The 24,302-nt window shown below is 39.7% G+C and overlaps 1 protein-coding gene across 2 annotated transcripts in view; it reads right to left on the bottom strand.

Annotated features, from left to right (window-relative positions):
- slc8a3 (solute carrier family 8 member 3) overlaps nucleotides 1–24,302 on the bottom strand; it is a 138,769-nt gene that overhangs the window by 21,607 nt on the left and 92,860 nt on the right. For both annotated transcript variants that reach the window (XM_084914552.1, XM_084914553.1), the window contains exon 3: nucleotides 19,605–19,711. In XM_084914552.1, coding sequence (XP_084770678.1) covers nucleotides 19,605–19,711 — 107 coding nt within the window. The remainder of the gene's footprint in view (nucleotides 1–19,604; nucleotides 19,712–24,302) is intronic.

Raw genomic sequence — 24,302 nt, 5'->3', positions numbered from 1 at the left:
AGACTAGCTGGCACCACACAATTAAAACAAATGATTCAGCAATGTTACTCATTTGTTGACACAAAAAAGAACAATTTCTTAGACTAAGCCAACTGAGATTGAATCTAGAAATACTGAATTTTCACAGGCAAGTAATCTTGTCAAGAGAAAAAACCTCCTAATTTCTGCATCATTTTATGCATTTATGGTACACTGCAAAAACTCAAAATCTTACCAAGTATATTTGTCTTATTTCTAGTCAAAATTATCTCACTTAAAATAAGACACAATCAGCTACAGGGCAACATTTCAGTAAACTAAAGGAACTTGTTTCAAGACAGTGAATCTTGAAACTAGAGAAAAACTAGAGATTTTTTCCCCTTTTCCACTGGCAGATTTTTTCACTTATTTCAAGCTAAAATATCTTGTATTAAGTGAAAAAAATCTGCCAGTGGAACGAGTGAAAAATCTCTAGATGACACGGATGACACACTCCTCTTCTTTAACTTCCTGTGCCTGATTGCTACAGTGGATCATTTGCTTTCATCCTCTTCTGTCACACCAACAACTTGCATGTCCTCCTTCAAACATAAACCTCCTCTGTGGTCTTACTTTTCTCCTCCCAGATAACAACTTCATCTTCAACATCATTTGTCCAGTCTATCCACGGTCTGTCCTCTTCACATGTCCGAACCATCTCGACCTTGTCACCAGACTTTATAACCTGATGTCCATCCTGGTCACTCCCAATGAAAAGCTTCACATGTTCAACTTCGCCACCTCCAGCTCTGCGTCCTGTGTTTTTGTCAGTGCCACCATCTTCAAACCACACATCACAGCAGCTCTCACTGCCTATTAAATAACTATTAAATGGTAATCTAAGTCACCTGTAAAGATTTCAAATAGTTAGCCTAACAGCTTCTGCATACATGTAGACCTACATTTCACTCACTTTACTCACTTTTAGACCAATAGGGATCAAATTTTATATTGTGTACATTCCTGTAAATTTATGGCTGGTTTGATGATACAATTTTGTAACAGTATTTGGGTTGAAATGAAAATGAAAGCTACAATGTAGCTGCAACAGTGAAATCTGGTTTAAGCGCTTTCTTCAGCTGAATTTGGTCAAGGAAAAAGAAATCATTCTTTCTTTCTTTTTCTTTTTTAGGGAGGGTACTATACATAGCAGCATGGACACACAACCACACACGTGCTCCTCACACCTCCGAGGTGACTGCTGACATGCCCCAAAATAAACTGGTTTAGTCAAAATAAATCAAATCAGAAGTCAAGTGACTACTGGGAGCCATCTAGCATTAAAGGGAGGAACCTTCACTAATGCAAGAAAAAGCACATGAGCTGCACCTCCTGTTAGGTGTGTCAGTGAGGGGTGAGCTTGGTTTTCGGGAGGGTAGGGGCAACATAAGAAGGTCATCAGCGACACAGACTTTAATGAGGGCCCACACAGAAGCCGGTGCCCTTGCCGGCCCCCCCGTGTGTTAAGACAGGCCTGACACTGTAGTGTGCCACTGGCATGGCAGGTAGCAGTGCAGCTCATCCATATCTCTGTGCTGAGAACAGCCCCTCCACACACCTCTCAGGAACAATTACCACTCTTCCAGCTCCTCATCACAGATGGCGAGGGCTTTCAGAGCGACCCCCGCCCCTCGCCGTCTTTCCTCCGCGTCTCATTGTATCTTTGGTTGACTGTGTCTGTCTCTCTCCACCTCTCTGTCTTTTTTTTATTTATGCTTAGACTATTTCTGTCTGCTTCCTCCTCCCTCTGCTTCTATCCCCCTCCTCCTCCGCCTTACCCCTTTGCCTCTCCCAGCTCCAAACTCAACAGTTCAATTTAAATCCATTACACCCAAGCCCCTGACAGAGTGTGGCATCCATGGTAACCGTTACTAGACAACATTCTCGCTGTGACTCTGCAGCAAGGCCACCGCTGGCAGGGAGATGCACTGAAGGCATGTGGGGCATTTTGACGTAAATGCCTGTGTCATTTGCTAAGTGACAGGTCCCGTCCTTCAACCGCAACCCCAATGTGGAAGGGGAAAGATCACATCATAAATCATATCGTGCTGACGGAATGAAACATATTTGTTTAAAAGCATGACAATTCAAAGCAGAAGGATGAATCTAATTTGATAGCAATATGGCATCCTTCTATTGTCATTCCCTGTGCATGGCTGCCCCTGTAGCCCTCCTATCTGCTGAGCATGATGTTGAGTAAACATGGGTAGGAATTTAGCAGCAGTGATGGCTGAGGTAAACCTGCTCCAAGCCTCCGTCCTTGAAGAAAGAGTAAAGACACGCTAAATCACCAACACAGCATCTCACATCCTACACTAACTACTGTACAAAACCACAGTAATCACAGCAGAGAAACTCAGCTCTGACCTTTCCACTTGGAAGGCGGTGCTGTAAGCATACACTGCACTTCCACTATTGTCTTGATTCATGCAAAGTTGGGCAAACAATGTACATAAAGATAAAGATTCACAGTGAAAATATGCAAGGTTATAATCACAATCAGAGATAATTAAAGGGACTGCTCATGCAGTGCTTCCCACAATAACACTGCATCAATGAATTACCATTTAATTGCATGTTGATACAATCAATGCTGCTGTGACAGTTAGCTTGGCGCTAGCAGAAGGGGAAAATTATCATGCATTTCTTCACTATAATGGAAGGAAACTGTAAAAGAAGACATCTGCCTTTTAAAATAAGTGGCAACTGTTCTTGGAAGATGATTGCTGCCATCATACCATTAAAGTTACACACATAATGGCGGTTATAAGTTGTCTGAAAAACTTTTTGTGGACTCGATGCAAATTCTGACACTGTTTTGAAATCTTTATTATCTGCAATAGTCATTCCGTCATTCTGTAATACCTCCTCTGCTGTTACTGGTGGATTTAGAATAAACAGGCCTCAAATCCAAACACAGAAAACGAAGAGGTGGGACTCTGGTGTGGTGGTTATCAGTGTCACCGCAGAGCATAAAGGTTCTGGGTTGGTACCTGTGAGTCTGCTGGGGCCTCTGAATCTGCATTTTTTGCAAGTGCTCTGGTCCAAAGACTAAGAGCACAAAGGTTTGACAAAAGTGGCGTACGCTAAAGGTTTAGCTTGCTATTGTGCCCTTTTTAAAAAACATATTTTAATAGGTGGCCTTTTCACCACTTTTCCAGCAACGGTGAGCTGCAAGGTGGTTGTTGTCCTCCAGCAGCTTCCTTCTTATTCTTCTCACTAAGCTCCAACATGTACCAGCTCAATTTAAGTTATTTTGGATGCCGAAATTCTTGCTTTTTTCTTTATTTTTGGCATTAGCAGCCAGTTTCTCTCTTAACAACTTCACGGCTGTCTTCATGGCACTATGCAAATTGTAGATAGCAATCAAAGACCTGTCAGTTTAGAATGGAGGTCAGAACAAACCAAGCTGGTGGACACGTACATACATTTTATGGTAATGATGATTTTGTGGGCATTTTATGCACACATTAGGAAACAAGGCACCTTGTGAAGCATCTGAAGAGCTATAGGTGGCAAACTCAAGTGAAATGCTTATTATTAACTTTCTTTACAAAACTTGAGTTTGCTTGGCTGCACTATAAACAAATGAACCAACTAAATATCTGTTTACGTCTGCCAAAGCAGATGTGTTTTTTTATGAATCTTTATTGATCAAAACTTTGATAGCTCCAGTTTTCAGCTTTTAATTGACAATTTTCTGTGTCGAAGGTATCCCAGTTATATAGACAGTACATTAACTCTACATAACCTTCATTATCATGTCACACCCTTCCTCTGACAATCCTCTCAGTGACTCGAGAAAGAAGTGGAGCTTTAATGAAGTCAGGGTCTGCGAATGCATGAATAGCACTGGACTCCCATTTGAATTAAATCTATTCATCCATGCCAGTGTGATTTCTCTGTGGTACTGAGGAAACCGAAGGCCCTCTGAGTCGTGACATTTGTGCCATGGCTGGTGGAGCAGGCTGGGAGGTGAACACCCATCTGCCTATATCCCTGACCACAAATTCCAAACCCATTGCAATACATAGGCTTTGCCTGGAATGAGAAAGATAAGGGGAAAGGAAATCACAGTGTAATAGGTTTGTGACCAGGTGTTTTAGCAGACATGTATACATGTGTCTATTTGAAAGAAAAGCAGAAACACATTTCTTACAAGCAAACACTGTTATTCTTCCACATACACCAACAAAGGAGCATCCAGATTCACTTCCTGCAGTGCACCTGTGACACACAGTCTCTGGGGCGTATTTTATGATTACATAATAATCTTTACTTAAATCCATTTCTTGCATGGGAATTAGTATCAGTGTCACACGCTTCTAATTTCAGAAGTCTCTCGACATACTAAAGTAATCCCTCCCAGATTTCAATATTAATTTGTCATGTGTATTCAAAGAGAGCCTTGCATGCTTTGAAAATGAGCTAAGAACAAACCAAGAGACTTTGCTGACAACAGAGAAGGGATTTAAATGATTTTAGACAGGGGGAGGTCAAACTGTTAAACCCCCACCAGGACTGATGCAAGTTCATAAGACAGATGTGCAATGTGCAAAGCAGATCTCCAGCAATTAAGACAAGAGAAAATAGCACATCAGAGATATAAGAGATGTTCTCGAGGCTGGTTTCATTGCTCAAATGTCAAGGTACTGATTATGAGAAAGAACTGCAGCACAATGCTGAAAGCAGTTTTATACACTGTAGTCCATGCGCTATTATTATTATTAATAAAGTGGACCTATCCTACTTTTTTCCTATTTTCTGTCATAACTATGAGCTAAAACTCAAGAGCAAAAATTTATTATAAAACTAGCTTAAAGGGAGAGGTTAAACTCAGCAGCTGCACCAAGTCCCATTGTCAGATAAATACGGACTAGTTATTATAGAATCTGCACAATTACTCTAGCAAAGAATAAAAATATGGAGCTGGGAACGAGCTTGATATGCACCTTTTACACTCTTATTAAACATCATTCACACCACAAATCACCAGACTACAAAGCATCAAGTCCAAATTGCAGCTCATTATAATTTTGTTGAAGGACTGCTGTGTTAACTCGTATAGTAAATCTGAAATCTGACAGTTTAAGCCAAGATAATGATCAATAGTCAAAGCCTACTGCTGTGCTCCCATACTATTTAATTAATCACTGTGCAATTTTTCAATGAAGATTGTCTTTATTTTTAATTCAGGGCACAAAAGAGTTGTTTAGTAGCTCCATTTCAAAAAAACTGGTCAAATCTATTGTCTCACTTTGTTTTTGTGCATTGTTTATTGTGTCAGAGGTCTCTGTGGTAATGCCATTTCTGCAAAGCTGTCGAATACATTGTAACTTAAAGCGAAACACTGATCAACACAGTCTTATTTGATAAATATAAAGTCACTTTCACTGGCTGATTAGCTTAGCACAGATGAAAAAAGCAACTATGTTGCAGAAAGCCCTGCTCCCAGTCTAAAAAAAGAATCTAAAGAGTCCATAAAAAATAACGAATTATTTTTCATGCACTATAGCTATCACACAGATTAGGTATAAACTGTTATTTTTGTAAGTTGCAGTACTTGTTTCCTTAGTCTTTGTGTAAACCCACACCTCATTTCTTTATATTTTTCCAGTAAAACTGGAAATAGGTGCAGCTATTTATCAAAATGTATGCAAAAATAAGGAGTATATTAGGGAATAATAGAGTATGTAGAATCTAAAAAACTTGAAGGTGAATGTTTGGTATGATGACCCTTATTCTTCAACACAGCCTGAACTCCCTTAGGAAAGAGTTCTGTCATTTCTTTAAGTAGCTTTCAGGAATAGCTCTCTGAGCTTCTTGAAGGACATTCAAAGCTCTTCTTTAGATGTTGGCTACCTTTTGTTTTGTTTTCTTCTTCTAAAGTAGTTTTCAGACAGTACTTCATGGCGAATCAAAATTTGATGGTACATTTCTGTGTACATTTTCCAAGTCCACAACACCACTGGCTGAAATGCTGCCTCCACCATATTTACACCTGGCTGAGTCTAACCTCAGCCTTTTCTCCCTGTTATTCATTAAGTATGGCTTCTGGACAGTCCCCCTTCCACTTACAGCATTTCTGATGAGGCTCCAGTGAACAGGAGGTGGATCAACTGAAGGTCCAGATGCATCTCTCACGTCTTGTGCCAGGCAGATTTGTTCCCATTTCTTCAGGACATCAGTTTCACATATTGTTTATCAGCTGCAGATTTTTAGGCCTGCAACTTCTTTTTTTCTCTTTTGTCCAGTTTACTCTGGGTTTTTTTTTTTTTTTCGAGATATGCCTTATGCATTTTCAAACTTTATGTACAGGAACTAAGCTGATCTTTTAAATTAAATTCTCAGTAGGAAAGCAAACAGAAGGTGTTGAGGATCATGTAGTGAGGCAAAACTCACCTTTAATACTTCAATTTGAAGCCTGAACATTGCTTGATGTTACAGATCTTACTGTAATTTTCAGTGTTCCTCCATCTCTGGCACCCACTTTTCTTTTTTTCCTAAACTTAGCTGCATTAAGAAAACAGATTGAGGTCCTAGGGTCACATCCCTGAATTGTTTGCCAACAGGTGGTGAGGTTGCTGCTCCTGCAGGGAGTGGCAGCTGTTCCCCATCGCTCACTCACCAAGGTCTTGCTGTTTCTGCCATCATTCGTGGAAACAAGGGCAGAGCTTGATGAGCTTCTGGAAAACTGATGGCAAACGCACCGGGAGACAGCTAAAATGGCAGGTATTAGTAGATTAGTGGCTCTTGTGTGTCATTAGCTAAGGTAATAATGGAAGGCTTTGTGGGAGGTTATGTTGTGTAATGATGCATATGATAGCATAAGCCCTTATTAAACTACATTTCAGGCCTATACTGACCCACATAAAATGTGTCATTTGATCAGTAAATGGCATCTAATCCATGGATTTTCTGATTACCACTTCCTGTGTGTTCTTGTGCGGACTGCAGCCGTCGGTTCTCTGCACACCTGTTAAACTGTAGGAATATTTAATCCACCTTTCTCAGAGGATACCATGAAGGGAATGTGTCCTTACATGCTCGTGGTGCCGTGGGAGGTTCCACTGCACAATCACATAAATGGTTGTTCAGTGTAATCCAGCTCACGCACCTATGCAAACCTAACCATGCTACAGTATAAGTCTCCTGTTTTGTTTTTTTTTTATCTTAAAGAGCTTAACACAAAAACACAAAAGAGAAAGGAACAGGAAGGTATTTTATGGAAATACCCGCCACAGGCCACCTGTCATCCAAACAAATTGAACTGACGTAAAATATAAATAATTTACGCTGAACAACATAATCCAGAGTCTGTTATGCTGTGCTACTTTACTTCCTCAAAACTTGAAATTAATAAAAGACATATTAATTCATAATAAGTTCATAATAAGTAGTCATACAATGTATAGTTGTGGTGCGCGTACAGTACACATCCGTTTCCTCAGATTTCCTGGATTACTATGAGATTGCCAAAAAACATGAACAGCTTCATTCTGACATACTGGCACATCCATTGGGAGATCCCCAGTGCCATCTGTAATGGCTAGTGGGGCTGGTGATAAGGAAAGTGAGTCTTTATCTCAGCCCAATTAGGCAGCTAATTGATTCAATACCAGTCATTTAGACCTCCTCCAGGCTCAGGATTGAGCACTTCAAGCCTTTGAAAAGACATCAGGTCCCTGCAGGGGAGCAACCAGGGAAAGATTGTGTTTGACCCTGCAAAGGAGGTAGATTATAATCTAGATTGAAATCCTCTAAACAGGAAGAAATGGGTAAATCTGATGAGAGATTCAACCCTTGATATTAACTGTCACTTTAATCTCTGACTAGTTTCATTGATTAGAAGACAAAACTGTCTCATTTTAACTTTGCAGTGATCAATTAGCATTTTTAAAAAAAAAAAAATTAGAGTATTTTTATGGGTGTTTATTGGAATTATTGACCAATATAATGTTAATAGTAATATAAAACATGATATGCTTCAAAATGTGTCTATTTTTGTGTGGGCTATTGGTTCCCAGCCAAGTGTAAAGTGGATGGAATGAGAGTTGGCGCCTCCAAGTCTGAGTCCATCGTTCTCAGCTGTAAAACGATGGAGTGTCCCACTCCGGGTCAGGAACAAATTGCTCCCCTAAATGGAGGAGTTTGAGTATCTGCAGTGATGCGGTTGCTGTACTGGCCTGTTGAGGTACAGAGCGAGCAAAGTGTGAAAGCACTGTCAATTTACTGGTGAATGTACATTCCTACCTTTAACTATTACCATGAGCTGTGGGCAGAGATCATGATTACAAGCAGCAGAAACAAGCTTCCTCTGCAAGGTGGCTCAGCTCTGCGAGATAGGATGAAGGAGTTTGGTCATTCATCTTATCTCCTCCACATTGAACAAACCAGTTGGGTTGGTTCAGGTATCTGATCAGGATGCCTCTTGGGCGCCTCTTAAGTGAAGGGGAGGACGCCCCAGGGGAGAATAACTCTTGGGAATTTCTTGGTGTCCCCCCTGGATGAGCTGGGAAAAGTGGCCCGGGAGAGGGAGGTCTGGGCTTCTTTGGCCTTATGACTCAAACACTTAATGGAGTGGAGACCAGAAAACACATGAATGCATAGATTTTGAAAAATGCAAGACATTTCATGTTTTGAAATAGCATACACAGCAATTTTGTCCCTATTGTCAACTTCTGTAACAAGTATAACCTATCATACATGCTTATTACAAACTGCACAATTACTATAAAACTATTTATAAAAGAGCACTGCAGATTAACACTTTCTCAAATCTAAATATTTAAACATCTTTTTATCCATTCTATGTTCTATAACACCTGGATTTTCTATGTAATCTATCTACATATTTCCATAATTCCATTGATGTGCGATCAAATTAGGTGCACATCAGGATCAAACTGCAAAGTGGGACACTGCCCTTGATTGAGAATATGCTCTCTTAGTGTCCTTCTGAAAAAAGGATGAGCCTACTGAGCCTATACTTGCAACATAAGAACAGTGCTATTTACAGAGATGGAGGTGGCCTTTCATTTCCCATGGTGCTAATCCAGCACTGCCTCTGGCTTTCCATTTCACTTTTCTGAGGAGGCAAATAACTCTTTTTCTTGACACACTGAAAGCAGGCGATTCATTTGAGGTCAAATACAGGTTGGCTGCTAACAAAGGGATGATAAGCTTGACTTTTAATGCAAGACAATGAATTTCATGTACCTGCTCTTTGAGTCATAGAGATTTATGCAGCCCGTGACCTCAGCAAAGGGAACGTAATGAGCGTCAAGTTCATATGTGGTATGCTCTTGGTTCTATCACGTAGGAAAAAGCAGATATTATTCATAGGATGATGACATGGAGGAGACTGTGTGGAGCATCACGTGGTCTCTAGTGGTTAGTCTAGTGGTTATGGAAGTAAAGCAAATCTCAAAGAGATGCCATTTTAAACAATTATTCTGGGTATAATATTACAGTATTGTGGTCACATGTAAAGGCCTCATCCACACATACACTTAGTCTTGCTTCTTTAATGAAGACAACTTTTTCCCTTTACACACAAAGCTCGTGAGGAAAACATTTTAGATGCAGGTATCTTCAGAAACCCAGAGTACAGCATTACATAAAGTACAGGAAAATGTTGATGGCTGGAAAGCTGGTCACAACTGAAATAATCTGAAATGGTTCCCAAACGTTTTGAATTAGTTTCTAATCAAATGGTGTCTAGCTGTAACTCACCTCTTAAGTTAGATGTCTTTAGCTATTTCTGGATGCAAACTCAAACAAAGACTGTGGCATCACTGAGAGTTAAAAACGGCCCCAATGCTTCCATCTCAGTGTGGCTGTTGTCCCGCATGTTAGTTTAACTACATGGCATCCATGAAAAAGAGGATTTACACAGTTTAACAGAGTAAGAACTTAGCAGGAGGTTAGCTTGTTGGATTTTTTGACAATATGAAATTACCTCTACAACTTTTGCATATTCACTGTTAACTACCGTGCCACTCACAGCTAAAACTGCTACCAAAGCCTACAACCATAGCCAATGCTAATGTTACTTTTTTCTTCTTTCTACACACACACTATTCCTACTGCTAGTTAGTCTCCCAAAGGCGAACTGTGTTTGCAAGACATTAATTTAGAAAACACACAGCAGATGTTTCAGATTTGGTTGAGGATCACATTTAATTTCTGGCTCAGGCTGATGTCAGTATAATTTTGTTCAACACATAAGTGTCTCACACCACATCAAACACCTCCTATATATGTATTTGTATTCAACATGATAATGTTCTACAGCACAAATGTCTTTATATTCTCAGAGGGCACTTGCAGCAACATTTTAAATTGTCTATTTGAACTTCACGTGTCCTAGCGTTGGTGATCTGGCCTGAGCATCCCGCCACAATATGACTCACCCCTCATTCGGCGGTAATGAATGTGTGTGCGTGTGTCTGTGTGAGATGGAGAGAGAAATCTGGAAGAAGGACCCGGCCAAGCTCAAAGAACAGCATGTGAAGTGCCCTTAGATGCCACAAGAGCTCAGTCTGAGCGAGGCGCCTGACGGGTGGCACATTTCCCAACGATGGGCATGATTTGAATGAAAAGTGGCAGGGTTGGAGATGGATTACCACAGGGAGGAGAAGGGAATTAATCCTATAGCCACGCATGCACAAACGCATTAACACATGCAACAAATGTAGAAGATAATAATATACTTTCATCACAAACACGCTAAAGCCAGGAATACTTTCTCCCTGATTCTGTTTTAAACAAATGCAAAAAACACACTCAAGTGTTTGCTCCTACACAACACACCACAGTACATGAATGATGACACTGCCAGCCAGTGCTTTGTAGCACACTTTTTGCAGTGTCATTTGAAGGTCCCACACTTTCAAGTCTACCCGGGATGCTCCACCGCTCCTCCATCCCCTTTGCTCATATACTGATGTTTTTCCTGAAACATTAAAGTAGCTTATTGTTTCCTCTGTCCTTCCTTTCTTCCTGAACATATCAATTATTATCACGTCTTGACTCCAACTGGCCAACTTTATAATGGCTTTAGATGTCAGGAAGCAGACTGTTTGGGTATCATTATTAATTTGCATCTACTTACCGTAGAAAGCTAGATTAATTAGTTTGGCCAATTTTATTTGCAACTAGCGCTCAAAAGACTTGTTAATTAGTCTTTTAAAAGCAAAAATAATGTGAAGATGTGACCTTTTTTGTTGTAAATATATATCTTTGTATTTTTGGACTGTCAGAATGAACAAACTTGACATTTGCATTTGACATTTTTGGAACATGCTATGAGTCTGATTGCATAGAAGTCTATGAGAAATTGACTCTACAGCCACTTTGATGTAATGCAAGAGTAAAACCTTCCCAGCTGGTCGCAGTTGGTACTTTCTAGTCAAATTTTAGTACAGCAGGATATTCGTTTTGCAGATTAAGCTTCCATTTTGTGCAAAATAGACTATTAATCAGGGTACGAGTTAGTGCATGGGTACCCTGAGATTGACAAGTCACTAGTACAGGTAATCAGTATCCATTACGTTTTTTCCTAAATCTGTAAAACAGTGGTTATTGGATAATCAAACCAGAGGCTAAAGGTGAAAATTAGCCTTTGTTGTCTCAGCAGTGTAAAAGTCACACTCTATGCCTTCCTGTGAAAACTAAGTGCACCCTTGCTGCTTAAACAGGAATTAAGAGGGTAAGTAGTAGTAGTAAATCAGAGGTGCTAGAATCTTCTCAGGAATGGATGTGCCAGGAAATTCACCCTGAAGTCAGACTGTGCAAAAAAACCCCAAGACCTACATTGCACATTCTACAGGCCTCGGTTAGCCTGTTCAGTGTTAAAGTTTATGACAATGCAATTACAAAAAAGTCTGAACAGGTATGGCTTGTTTTCAAGTATTGCCAAGAAAAAACTCTTCCCTCTAAAACATCTGGCTGCAGGGTTTTGGTTTGCATAGTTGCATCTGAACAAACACAAAGACCTCTGGAAAAGATGAGACCAAGGTGAAAATGCCACATTTAATAAAACCAAACACAGAATATCAGCACTAACACCTCATACCAACAGTCAGCACGTTGGTGAAAGGGCTGATCATTTGGCTTGTTTTGTATCCATAGGACCTGGGCGCTCAGTTATTGAGTCGACCACAAATTCCTCTGTATACTAAAATATTCTGGAGTCAAATGTGATGCCATCAGTCCAACACCTAGAATTTGGAGCAAACTGGGTCATGCAACTGGACAATGATCCCAAGCACGACAGCAAATTTACAACAGAGTGGGTGAAAAATAAAAGAATCTAGGTGTGTAATGGCACAGTCACAAGTCCAGACCCCCAAAGACTGGAATACTGTGGTGATGATGTGAGATACTGATAAGCCAAGTTACTGTAAAGCTGATTTTAAGTGAATGCTGCTAAAGATGGTTCTGTAAGTTCTTGAATTCTTGAGGTGTACTCAGTTTTTCACAAGACTGCATAAAATCTACCTTTCTGTTCTTTCTACCTTGCTGCTAAAGCTTTCATTCCTGTGAAGAAAACTTGAAAAACATCTGATTATAAGCAGCACTCCACAACAGAAACCGCGCCAGGTTCAATAGTGATGTCTCCAAACGTGACTTACTGCTTTCTATCAGATGTATTTTACTGCTTTGGCCTGAATTGCTGCTAATTTAATTAACGTCAATAATCCAAAGATTTGTTACTTTATATAATTTTAAATAAGATTCAATCAGTTTTGAATGTTACAAGGGACATTCAAGTGAGTTTCACTTGAGTTTAATAGTTTAATCCCTCATATTTATCTGGTTTACGCACATAAAAAATGGCAGAATTAAAAATGAATACTACTTAAATCAAATGTAACATATGCCAAAAAAAAGGCAAACATTTGTGCCAAATCAACTACAACAACATAGCTTTGTTGCATATTATAATATTTGTGTTTTAGGTGGACATCTGTTCTTTATTATTCCACAGAAGCCCTGGCCTAACGTCTCCACACATGTCTGACATGAATATCGACATGCCTGAAATAAAACTCAGTGGACTGGGAAGTGACAAGTCCTAATTCTGCAGCTTGTGTTGTAGCCGCGTAAGTGTACTGGCTGGACTGGCCACCTCACCAAAGGTGCTAATGGTATTGACCACTTCATTGTGAGTTAGGGAAGGGCATTGCTAGAGATGGCAGTAAACAACTCCAGACTGACAGTTCAGGGTGACTGTTGGCTTGATTGCTTTCATTACTCAAACACTGTCCAAAGTCTGACCCAGCACCCCCAAAGATTTCTTACTTTTTTTGACAATATTTGCTGTTTGTGTGACACTGCTAAAAATATAAAAAGCATACAGTACTTGGTTGAGACATAACATTTTAACAACAAAAGTATAGATACCACCCCCCCCCTCCCAAAAGCTGCATTTAACCTTCAGTTACTCTTTATATAGTTAGGTAGGAGTCAGACCATGTTTCTTTTTAGCTGAAAAACATTACACCAGGTAACCTGGGTGTAATGTTTGCTACGCGATGTTTGCTACCCTACAATCTGTCCTACACTGTAGTAAAATCAGCGACATTTGACCGTCCTGTTGCTCCCATTGAAATGTATACAGCCTATTTAAAACCTAAAACTTAAAATTGTCCGTAGCCTGCTGTTGTTACCACTGTCCTGTTTTAAATGGATACTAACTAGCTAACTAACCGAATGCCCATTAACCTTAGAACTCCTGTTGTGTGTGTGTGTGTGTGTGTGTTTTGGGGCCACCCTGGGGCGCACACATGTCAGTGCGCCCCAGGGTGGCTGTGGCTACAATGTAGCTTGCCATCACCAGTGTGTGAATGTATGTGTGAATGGGTGAATGACTGGATGTGTAAAGCGCTTTGGGGTCCTTAGGGACTAGTAAAGCGCTATACAAATACAGGCCATTTACCATTTTTTTTTTGTACAGAGAGACAGCCAGGTTCATAATGGATATAAGGAAGTTTTTGGTTTTTTTTAAAAAAAGGAGCCACATTCAGGTAAAAGTGTAAAATCAAATGATCCGTCAATCAAGAATAATGTTGGATCAGTGTTTCAGTATTTATATCATTTATGTGGTTTGGTTATTTTCCTTTTGGTTGAAAGTAAACTGAGAGAGGACTTTTTGTTAGTGATCTTAATAGTATTTTTTTTTCATATTAATGTAATTTTTCATCTAATTGAATACAATCTATTTGTGTATGATTGTCAGTCCAAAGAGGAAGAGGGGAAAGAGGTGAATGTGAGGAGAAAGTACAAGATCAGGAAGAACCAGGTAAGAAAACAGACAGGGAACAGTGACAGGCACAACAGAAACTATTAAACTGACAAAGAGAAAAAACCTTATTTTACTCATACAGTCTGGAAGTTGTGTTCTCCCTATATTAAAGCTGCTATACAGAATCTGCAAAACAAACTGGTTTGAAACATTTTTGACCCTCTTTAACAACATTCCAACATAACATTATAATTGATTGGGGAGATTAAAATTAATAATATATTTTTATGTGGTTCAGCCACAACTCTACTAAAACCTCAGCCAGTAATAGGTAGGCCAACTTTTGGACCGTCCAGTTGTCTGTATGACTGCCGCTGTCACGGTCCTGGGTCGGATTGACCCAGCATTTTGAGTTTTTTATGTCTTGGTTTATTTTTGAATGATGGATTGTTCTTTATGTTTCTCTGGTGCTTTGTTGGGTTTTATGACGAATCTGTGTTTCAGTTATTTTGGTGTGTTTTTGCATTATGGATTGTTTTCTTATTCTCTTGTAGGGCTTGTGGTGGTGATGATGATGATTATTAGTTTCATGTTTCTGTTTATCCGTGTTTAAGGATTTGTTGTTGCATGTATTGTTTGAGTTGCATGTGTTATATTCTGTCTGTGTCTTTGTTTAGTGGTTTCTTATTTTCTGTTTTATTGTGAAGGTCTGTCTCATGTGAGTGTGTTCAGTTCTACTGCTCCCCTGTCTCGTTAGTCCAATTTCTCCCAGCTGTGTCTCCCTCCTGTTGCCCATTCCCTGATTACCACCCTGTGTATATTAGCCCTGTGTTTTCCTGTGCTCAGTGTCGCGTCGTACCCTCAGATCCTGCCTGTGTGTTCCAGTTAGTGTTTTCATGTTTGGTTTCTGTTTTGTTTGGTGCCAGCAATAAAGCTGAGGTTTTCAGTTACATTTCCGTCTCTGAGTCCTGCACTTGGATCCACATCTCCACCTGCCCGCACACAGAGCCCTGACAGCCGCAGTATGTGCGCCACATTAGCGCACTATCAGAAAGTGCCAAACAGTGCCCTGGTGGAGTGAGGAGCTGTAAAGAGAAGCAGAGTGTTCTGTTTATATTCTAAAAATGTTTTAAGCTAGCTTGTTTCAGAGATTCTGTACAGCAGAATGTTTTCCAAAAGCACACATACACTTTTTACAGTGTGTACCACCTGATAAAAATGTCAAGCTCTCCTAAGTACCACTATGAAAGAATGAAACCCATAAATCTTACAGCACAAAATTAGTATCATTAAATTAGTAAAATTAGTGTCTGCAGTAAATATTTTTATTTGTAATAATTTATTCTGTTTTGGGAGTGTTTTTTTTATGTATCTGTATTATATTATACATACACATTAAAAGTGAATCTCTGTCCAAAAAATGCACTCAGTTTACTTTTTACTCACTATGAGCATCATTCATTATTCTCCCCCAGTAATTAAGGTTAGGATATGTATTTTTTTTTTATTCCAATCCATTCTTCTTTGGCAGCATTTAAATAACCTTTATCAGATTTGATGGTTTTGTTACAGACTTTTCAAAAAAGTGTTTTGCTTTTCTTTCACAAATGTGGGGATTAAATTGTGTTAAAATGTACAAAACAGTGATGTCATGTTTTGAGACGAGGACCCAGGGACAGAGACTTGATGAATTTAAGAATCATATGATTTATCTTGCCTGGCTGGGCAGCTCTCTGGGTGCTCAGCACCCCCAAAGCTCTAATCCTAGAATCGCCCCTGGCTGCAACAATGAGTGATGTCACTGTGAAGATCAAAAATCTAACAGTTGTTTTTTTGTGCTCCTAGTTTGATCATCATGGGAAGGAAAGAATAAAGAACTAAGAGCTAAGTTTGTTGTTGTTTGATGCAAAGGCTGCGAGGAAAATGGAGCAAGGCTGTTGCATATGAAAAAAAGGGCAACAAAACAAAGACTCTCATAGAATATTCATCAATTCTGCTCCTACACTACAGCTTTAATAAGGAGAAAAACAAACCCAATCAGCCCCACATCAGCGGTTATGAACAACAATATAATCGCTACATTATATATGAAAACGGAGAAATTATATCATCCACATCACTGTGATCCAGCAGCACCTACTATGGCAGCAGGAGAATGGTGTATATGTAACCTCTAAAACACTGGTGTGTGCTTTCTCTAATATCAAATCAAACAGATTTCATCAGCACGGGCACATTCATAAAAGATAATCGTGCATGGGAAATAAATAGAGAAAAGCTTTTTCATTACCTCCTCATCACATATAGATCAAACATTTATTACCCTTGATCAAACATTCATTACCCCGTGCATTTAAAAAAGTAAGTAGACAGAGCTCACATTACTCACTGTCAACACCGTCTGCACTTTCATTGTGTTTTTATCTTTCTAGTATCAGAATTAGTAACACTTTAATCAGTCTGGCAATAAGTATACACGAGTATGTTTAATAGAAAGAAATTGAAAGAAAAACATGCATTGAATATTTTATCATCTGCATACAGAAACCACTCAAAAGGTTTCACTTTCTTTCCCTTCAGCCTATGGCCCAACAAAGCAGCTGTTCTGATTTCTTTAGACTGAACCTGGCCATTGGCATGTGTCCTCCTCAGCTCCAGCCGTCATTATCCATCTTCATCTCTCCCTCCATCTGAGCAGATAGCTCGCTCTTCCTCCACTTCCTCTTCACCTATTCTGTCTGTAACAATCCTCACTCGTGTTCACTGCAGTGAACCCAGTAGTCCTGCAGTAGACCTCGACCGTTGGAAGCAATAAAAAACAAACGCACAAGTGATTTTAATTTTTTTTTTGCATTAAAGCACCAGGAGGCACCTACTGCAAGGTCTAATCATATTTACAGCAATCTATCAAAATATATTTATTTCACCTGTCGATACAAATGCTTCCAAACGTCTTTACCTCCTTTTAAGCACCTATCTCTTTAAAGTTTTTGGCTTTCTGTTTAATTTTACTCATGTTGGAAGAAATATTATACACTACTAAATATATTTTTGTGTTGTTTTATATACTAAATGCTAATTTGTGTGACTAATTAGTGGAATCTTGTTCAGATTTGATTTGATACTAATGAATGTATGTGTCACAGGTTTGATTGACAGCTTACGTGTGCATGTTGAAGCTTATTTTTTTAAGAGAATATTCAAAAACTAAGAGTGGATGTGAAGGAAACGTTATACAGTAGATTCAGATGCTTCACCAAAATTTTGCACTAACTGTTTGGGAATTACACATTGTTTTATACAGAGTGTAAAACAGAGTTTATTTTCAGAGTCTTAAAATGAACTTGACAAGCTAACATAATTTTACATATAAGAACTCTTTTTAATCATCTTTGCATTCAGTGACTGTCTGACGTCTGTGATGCTCTGCCAGGCTTTTACCGCAGCCACTTTCAGCTCCTGTTTGTTTGTGGGTCTCTGTGCCTTCATTTTGTCTTCAGCATGACCTTTTTGCCATTGAAGAGTATTTCCATTTTTAGCCTTGAGAAACTCTTGGGTTACTATTACAGTATACTTTGGGTCATTATCCATTTGTACTGTGAAGCCCAATTACTTTTGCAGCATTTAGCTGAATCTGAGCAGAGATTATATCCCTGTACACTTCAAAATTCACCCTACTGCTTCTATCAGTAGTCACATCATCGATGAACGCAGTGTTGGAAGCAGTTGGAAGCAACACTGCTTCGATGGAACCATGTTTGAATAATCTTCACCTCATGAGCTGTTCCTTCCCGTTCTCTATGCTTTGGTCTTCCCATCATTTTGATACCCATTACTCTTGGTTTCATCTTGACAAAGATTTTTTTTTTTTTTTTAACCAGTGGTTTGGACCATGTAAACAGACACCTTGTTGTGTGTTTACAAGGCCAAAGATCATCTACCAATTGGAAAGTCCGTGGTTGGCTCCCTTCCTGCATGTGAGTTTCTGAATATTACATTAAAAGTGCTTATGCACAGAGAAAAGCACATAAGCGATTGAAGATTGTGGTAAAAAAGGGCTTTGGTTGATCAAATAGAGCAGAAAAAGCCATATAATTATAGTTTATTTTTACTATTACATTCACAATTGGGATAAGCTTAAAGGCAATCTTACAAATTTAAAACAAGATGCTTGACAGACAGCTTGCATGTGTGCGTATGGGGGAAAAAAACCCTGCAACAATACAGAAATGGAATTTAAAAACAAGAAGCATAACAGAGCAGCGGCAGAGTGACGCGGCCGTCACTCATGGAGACCTGCGTAGTAGCTGCTCTTCATCATGACTCTGAGAACATGGGAAGCCGGCGCACAGACAGTGCTGCCAGACCCAATAACGTAAACATAATGAGCTGTAGTGTTTGGAGGGAACAGCCAAGTGTTAGTTTCTGCACCCTCCGCACCAGCTTGTGAGCTTCTCCCGTTGCCTGGCCTTGAGCATGGTTAGATAACACTGCATTAGATAACGGTGCACAAAACTTAAGAAAATGCCTGTTGGCTTCTTTCAGCACACATTATCAACAACAAACGGCAACAAGGCAACAAACAAAACTTATGATGAAAACTTGCTCTGATTTGGATTCTTTTATCTTACTTTTATTCTCTTATTCACCTTGTTGCAAAAAAAAAAAAAAAAAAAAAAGATATGCTTGTTATACGGGAGAAGAAATATAAGAAGCTAAGAGATGCACATGTCCTCATTATAAGATGCTATGATAAAAAAAAACAATGTTTTAGGCTCATATAGTTTCAGGTAAACTATGAAATTCAAAGATTCATGTGAGTTATTCTGTCTCACAGCAAAACAAAAATCGGTAATGTAATTTCACCAACAACAGCATGCTTGCATTTTTCACTCAAGCAAGAATATGGTTAAAAATAGCTACTACTCTGCGTTTAGTAAAACGTGTCTTTGCATAATAATGGCTACTTGCTCCTTTGAGAAGGTAAATGAAAGCAGCTCCTAGACTCCCTGTTCTCTTTTTATGCAGATGATGATGCTGTCTGGGGAGACTGTCATTACAATAGCGATGGTTTGATTTTGCAGCTGTTTTTATTTTTTGCATGAAAGAATAGCTGAGAATGGGCGTAAAATAAAAGGAGGGTGTCGTGAGGTAAATAGGGCGCCAATGTCGTAGAGTAGTGTAATGAAAGAGTAGGTGAAGGAAGAGGACAGATAAGCAGGGAGGCTATAAACAGTGAGATATAATACAATGACAATGTAAGAAGATAGCAAGAAGAAACTGAGGGAAAGAAGGGAAGTGGTTAAAAAATAAATAAATAGAGTCAGTACTGCACCTTTCTGCAGACTCATGTCTACCATGCGAGGTTCGGCCAGCTCCAGGAAGAAGTTCTTGTTTTTCTCATACTCCTCATCGTCAATTATTTTCACGTGAACAAATTTGCTGCAAGAGGGAGGAGGGGAGGAGGAAGGGGGGACGTGAGAGAAAAAAGGACAGAGAAGGAGAGAGAGGGGAAAGAGAAGAAGAAAAAGGTTAATTTGTGATGGAGGGACACAGGAAGTGTGCAGTAAGTAGGATTAATAATCAGCATGGAAGAAAGGTTAGGAGGTGGAAGGTCAGCTTGCTTTGGACCAGCCTGTCTGTCAGCAGCTGGACATGACACACACACTGGTTTCAGTGAGCTCATTGGCTACAACGGGTGTCATGACAACCACATTTATCACGTTGCCAGACACAAGTGGAACGAGTAAGAGGGAGGTGGGGGACGTTGAGAAGCACTCCACGGCAGGGCAGATAAAAAGAGCACAATGAACTGAAAACAGCAGCGTGTAATCACTCGGGTTGTAAAATGTGTAAACGAACATTTCGCAAGGGCAAGAAGGTGAATGAAGGATAAATGAAAAAAACTGCCACTGCTACCTAAATTGATTTTTGCGGCTCAGTGTTTCAGTCAGAACCCCTTTAAACGAGATGGCCGGCTGGACACAGCGAGAGCTCGGCCACCTCTCGAGGCACAGACGTGGCAGAGGAAAGAGAGAAGTAGCTCGTTGCTGAGTTCACTGCTCCGGTTTGGGGAGAACACCCCTTTAATGAAGTGGAATGTCTGGAGGGCTCAGGCTCCTTCTCTGGAAAAGGACTGCTTGTGACATCATCACACAGAAACAGCTCAATATGGCACCTCAGCCCCAGCAGCGTTCTCACCACTGATCGCCCTAATTGATCTTTATAAAGAGTTATCGACAAGCGCAGGCAGTTAAGTGGTCAGTAGGTACCCCAGATGCCTCAGTGCCTTGCCATATCGCAGCAGGAACTCCTCGAGGAACAGCTCTGTTGGATTCAACGGGATTCACGAAAACAGCTCATCGCACGTTGTCTGGTGCTGGAAAATATAAGCAAATTCAAGTCTTTCTGCATCCACTATATCAAGGCCTTGAAAGCATTCCCTGCAAGCACAGACAGGTCAACAATACTTAACAGCGACGCTGCCGCCCCTCAGATAGGGATGACACACTTCATTACATGACATCTTCACAGGAAGACGCTTTTCGTCTTCATCTGCCAAAAAACACAATTTTCCGCATGTTATTTAGGGAAAGTACTTGGAGAGCAGGGGTTCAGCTAATAAGATAAGTAGCAGGGAAGCATTCATTATGGATAGCTGCTCATGTATCATGTATCAAGTCAAAAAGCAGCTCCCTCTCCCAAAATCCCGCTGATGTACTTCCAGCACCATGACACGTAGCGCCGCTTGTGTCAGTCAAAGCACTGACACGCACAGAAGTCTGCCGCACAAAGCAGCATGCTGCACACATGCCACGCATATAAAACTCCTAATCCGAGCATCTCGAGAGGAATGAAAATGCATAAGTAACCTTGCTGTAATGTATAGCCAAATTCCTGTCTCTGCCCGGGGTATTTTCTAGATCTGAATTTGAATTGCTGCGGGGTGTGAGCCTACAGTTTCAACCTGTTAGCACAAAGAAGATCCATGTTTGTCTTTCCCCCTCTCCTTTCACATTAGATCGGCAGGTGAGACGTCTCCAGTGCTGCCGTTTAAAAGCGCCTCGGTTGTCATCAGGACTGAAAGAAGAAAGACCTGGAGTCTAATGAGCAAGTGGAACACGGCAAACACACACACACACACACACACACACACACGGCCTGGCTGCTGTAGGCAACGGTAATCTGGCCTGACATTCACAGCGAAGCTACAAATGCAGCCTCTCAATTAATCTAATCCCACATGCAAAAAAACCCAAACCAGCTACATATTTAATGACGCTGAGTAAAAAGGAGCTACAGGACCCAGATTCCCAACTTTCTCTACGCACTTACTACAGTTTTCAAGCCAAGATGCTATCCTTGCTCTTAGATCCTTAGGTTAATTTAGAAATAGGCAACAAGTAATTAGACAAGTGAAATTTTTTATGCCTTAAACCTAAAAAGAGTCACATTAGACACAATAATCTTAAAGTTATTGGATTTCTGCACTGCTTAAACCTAATATAGTAGAAAATCATCTGGAAAAAAAATATAATCATATTTAATTTTCCATGACAGTTTGACCAACCTGACAAGGGACTGATGCCAATGAAAATGATCTTCTAATAATAAATGACCATGTTAGTGTTATTGAGTAACTTCTCAAAGAATGAGTCACATTCATTTTTGTTTGTGTTGATAACAGAGTAAGCATCATGCTTTTGGAGCCTCTTCAACTGAAGTCAATAATAACCTTTCTGCATACTGGATACTACACTCCTGCACACCCAATAGGCTCTGGTTTTAGGCTTTTAAAAATCTAGGCCAGGGGTCTCCAACTCCAGGCCTCGGGGGCTGGTGTCCTGTAGTTTTTAGATGTGTCCTTGATCCAACACAGCTGATTCAAATGGCTAAATTACCTCCTCAACATGTCTTGAAGTTCTCCAGAGGCCTGGTAATGAACTAATCATTTGATTCAGGTGTGTAGACCCAGTGTGAGATCTAAAACCTGCAGGACACCGGCCCTTGAGGCCTGGAGTTGGAGACCCCTGATCTAGGCAATGAAAGGAGATTTTATCCAATCACAAGCCTGTTTAGACAAGATCAGTACAAACCATAATATATCCTTCAGCATAAATTAGTATAAAGAGGAAAGAACATGAAGAAAGAAAGACTTTGTAGTGCGGTGGGTTAAGTAGCGGACTTTCACCTGGAAGAATGGGGTTCATTTCAGAACATGTGTTCATATGCCCAGGCTCGTCTGGTGGGAGTGTTTTATCTATGTTTTGGCCTATAGGATTACTGCAACTTTTAAATGGCAAATGTTGAGGCTCATCGGTTGTCAAGAAGTAGCGCCTCCTGTATTAGAGTTTGCAGGGATGGTAATGGCATAGGACGAAGGTAAAGGGGCACCTATGGACTATGGTTCACTCCCCCGCGAAGTTATACACTTTTCTCACCTGCTGGTTTAAAAAACTAAAAACTATTTGTTTTTTTTATTGTAAAAGACTGTGGTTTGGTTTTAAACACACACCTTCACATCAGTAATGCTTTATGTTGACAAGTTGGAAGTGACAGCCCTGTCTCACTAATGCCACAACCTAGTGTGTCACGCACCACCGCCAAAGGACACCTTGTGCGTAAGCGAGACACAGTGAGCAAGTGAGAAAAAGAAGAGGAAGGGTGAGAAGATAAGAGATAATAGAAAAGGAGTCCATATAATAAGTCCTTATTATAAGTTTGTATATGACTGGTGGCAAAAAAAAAAAGGAAAAGAAAATATCTGTGTCCTGCAGTGTTCCCTTTTTCTAATTTAGAGTAATATTCACACCCATGGCCCACACTTCACAAAGCATCGCAATCATAACTGCCGACAGGCCAAATATAATCACGCACAAACCTATACAGTGCTTAACAAATTTATGTAAACATCTGTCGTTAAAACAAGAAAACAAATGTTTTGGAAATCTGTCAAAAACTCAGTCATGTCCAGAGGGCCAGCTCAAATTTGGTTATAACAACATTAATTCGGTTTTGTTATTTGCAAAATAAATACCATTATTTTTAGTTTTGAACAAGTCAGAAATGAATCATGCATAACATTCAGCCACTAAAATGACTCACACAAACAATTAATTTTGGCAAGTAATTTGGCATTATAATAAAAAATAATAATAACACACTCATTTTTTATGTATTTTTTGCAAAATGGTAAATTTGAAAATTCATGGAGAGCATTAAAAATGTCATTCAGATTAAAAGACTAGCACACACTAGCAGGTTAAACATTATTTTGGTAATTACCAATACTGTAGGACAGCTGTGGCATAAACCTTAAACTGGGTGGGGTTTAATAAATTTGTTAGACACTGTGCATGACATGAGATTTGTCTGTGAAAATTGTCAATAATTCGTTCATTCAGGTAGGTTGATACAGTTTGTGTGAGTGCATTGTCAAACATCTGCTGTGCACACTGACGCAAACCAGAGTGTTTAAAGAGAAGTTTTAATATCGCCTTTATCTACAGGGAGTGGTGTAACAGCAAAGCTTTGGATTGATGTGTTGACATAAAAGACACAGAGGGTTTGATAAAGTGATACAGTATACACAGACACACAAAGTACTGTAAGCTTCTGCTGCTCTGGTTTTATTTATAGTTTTTTGATACATTTTTTGAGTATGAGCTGCTGTGATATTAGTTTTTCGGAGGTGTAACAGGTATTTTCATGAACCAGTTGAGATGTGATTATCTAAACACTTATCTTTAGTCATTCTTTATGCAGTTAGCTTGACATGCACATTACAAAGGAGAAAAAAAGCAGCAGAGGTACAAAGACAAATGCATAGTGTTGATATGCAATTTCATATTAGTAATTTACTATATTTACTGACATGTAACAGAGAAATATGTGTGCAAAATACCAAGAAATAACAATTCCATCTATTAAATATATTAAATGACATGAGAAAATGGTACATGGCTTCAAATGAAGCTGCATGGCATGGAAGTAAATAGTGGATGTTATTCTACCTTTAGTTATAAAAACAGGC

Source organism: Perissodus microlepis, chromosome 19, assembly GCF_051167445.1.
Source record: "Perissodus microlepis isolate ML-2025 ecotype Zambia chromosome 19, ASM5116744v1, whole genome shotgun sequence".
NCBI classification, from domain to species: domain Eukaryota; kingdom Metazoa; phylum Chordata; class Actinopteri; order Cichliformes; family Cichlidae; genus Perissodus; species Perissodus microlepis.
Note: the sequence above shows the minus strand (reverse complement) of the source record. Positions and strands in the feature narration are given on the sequence as shown.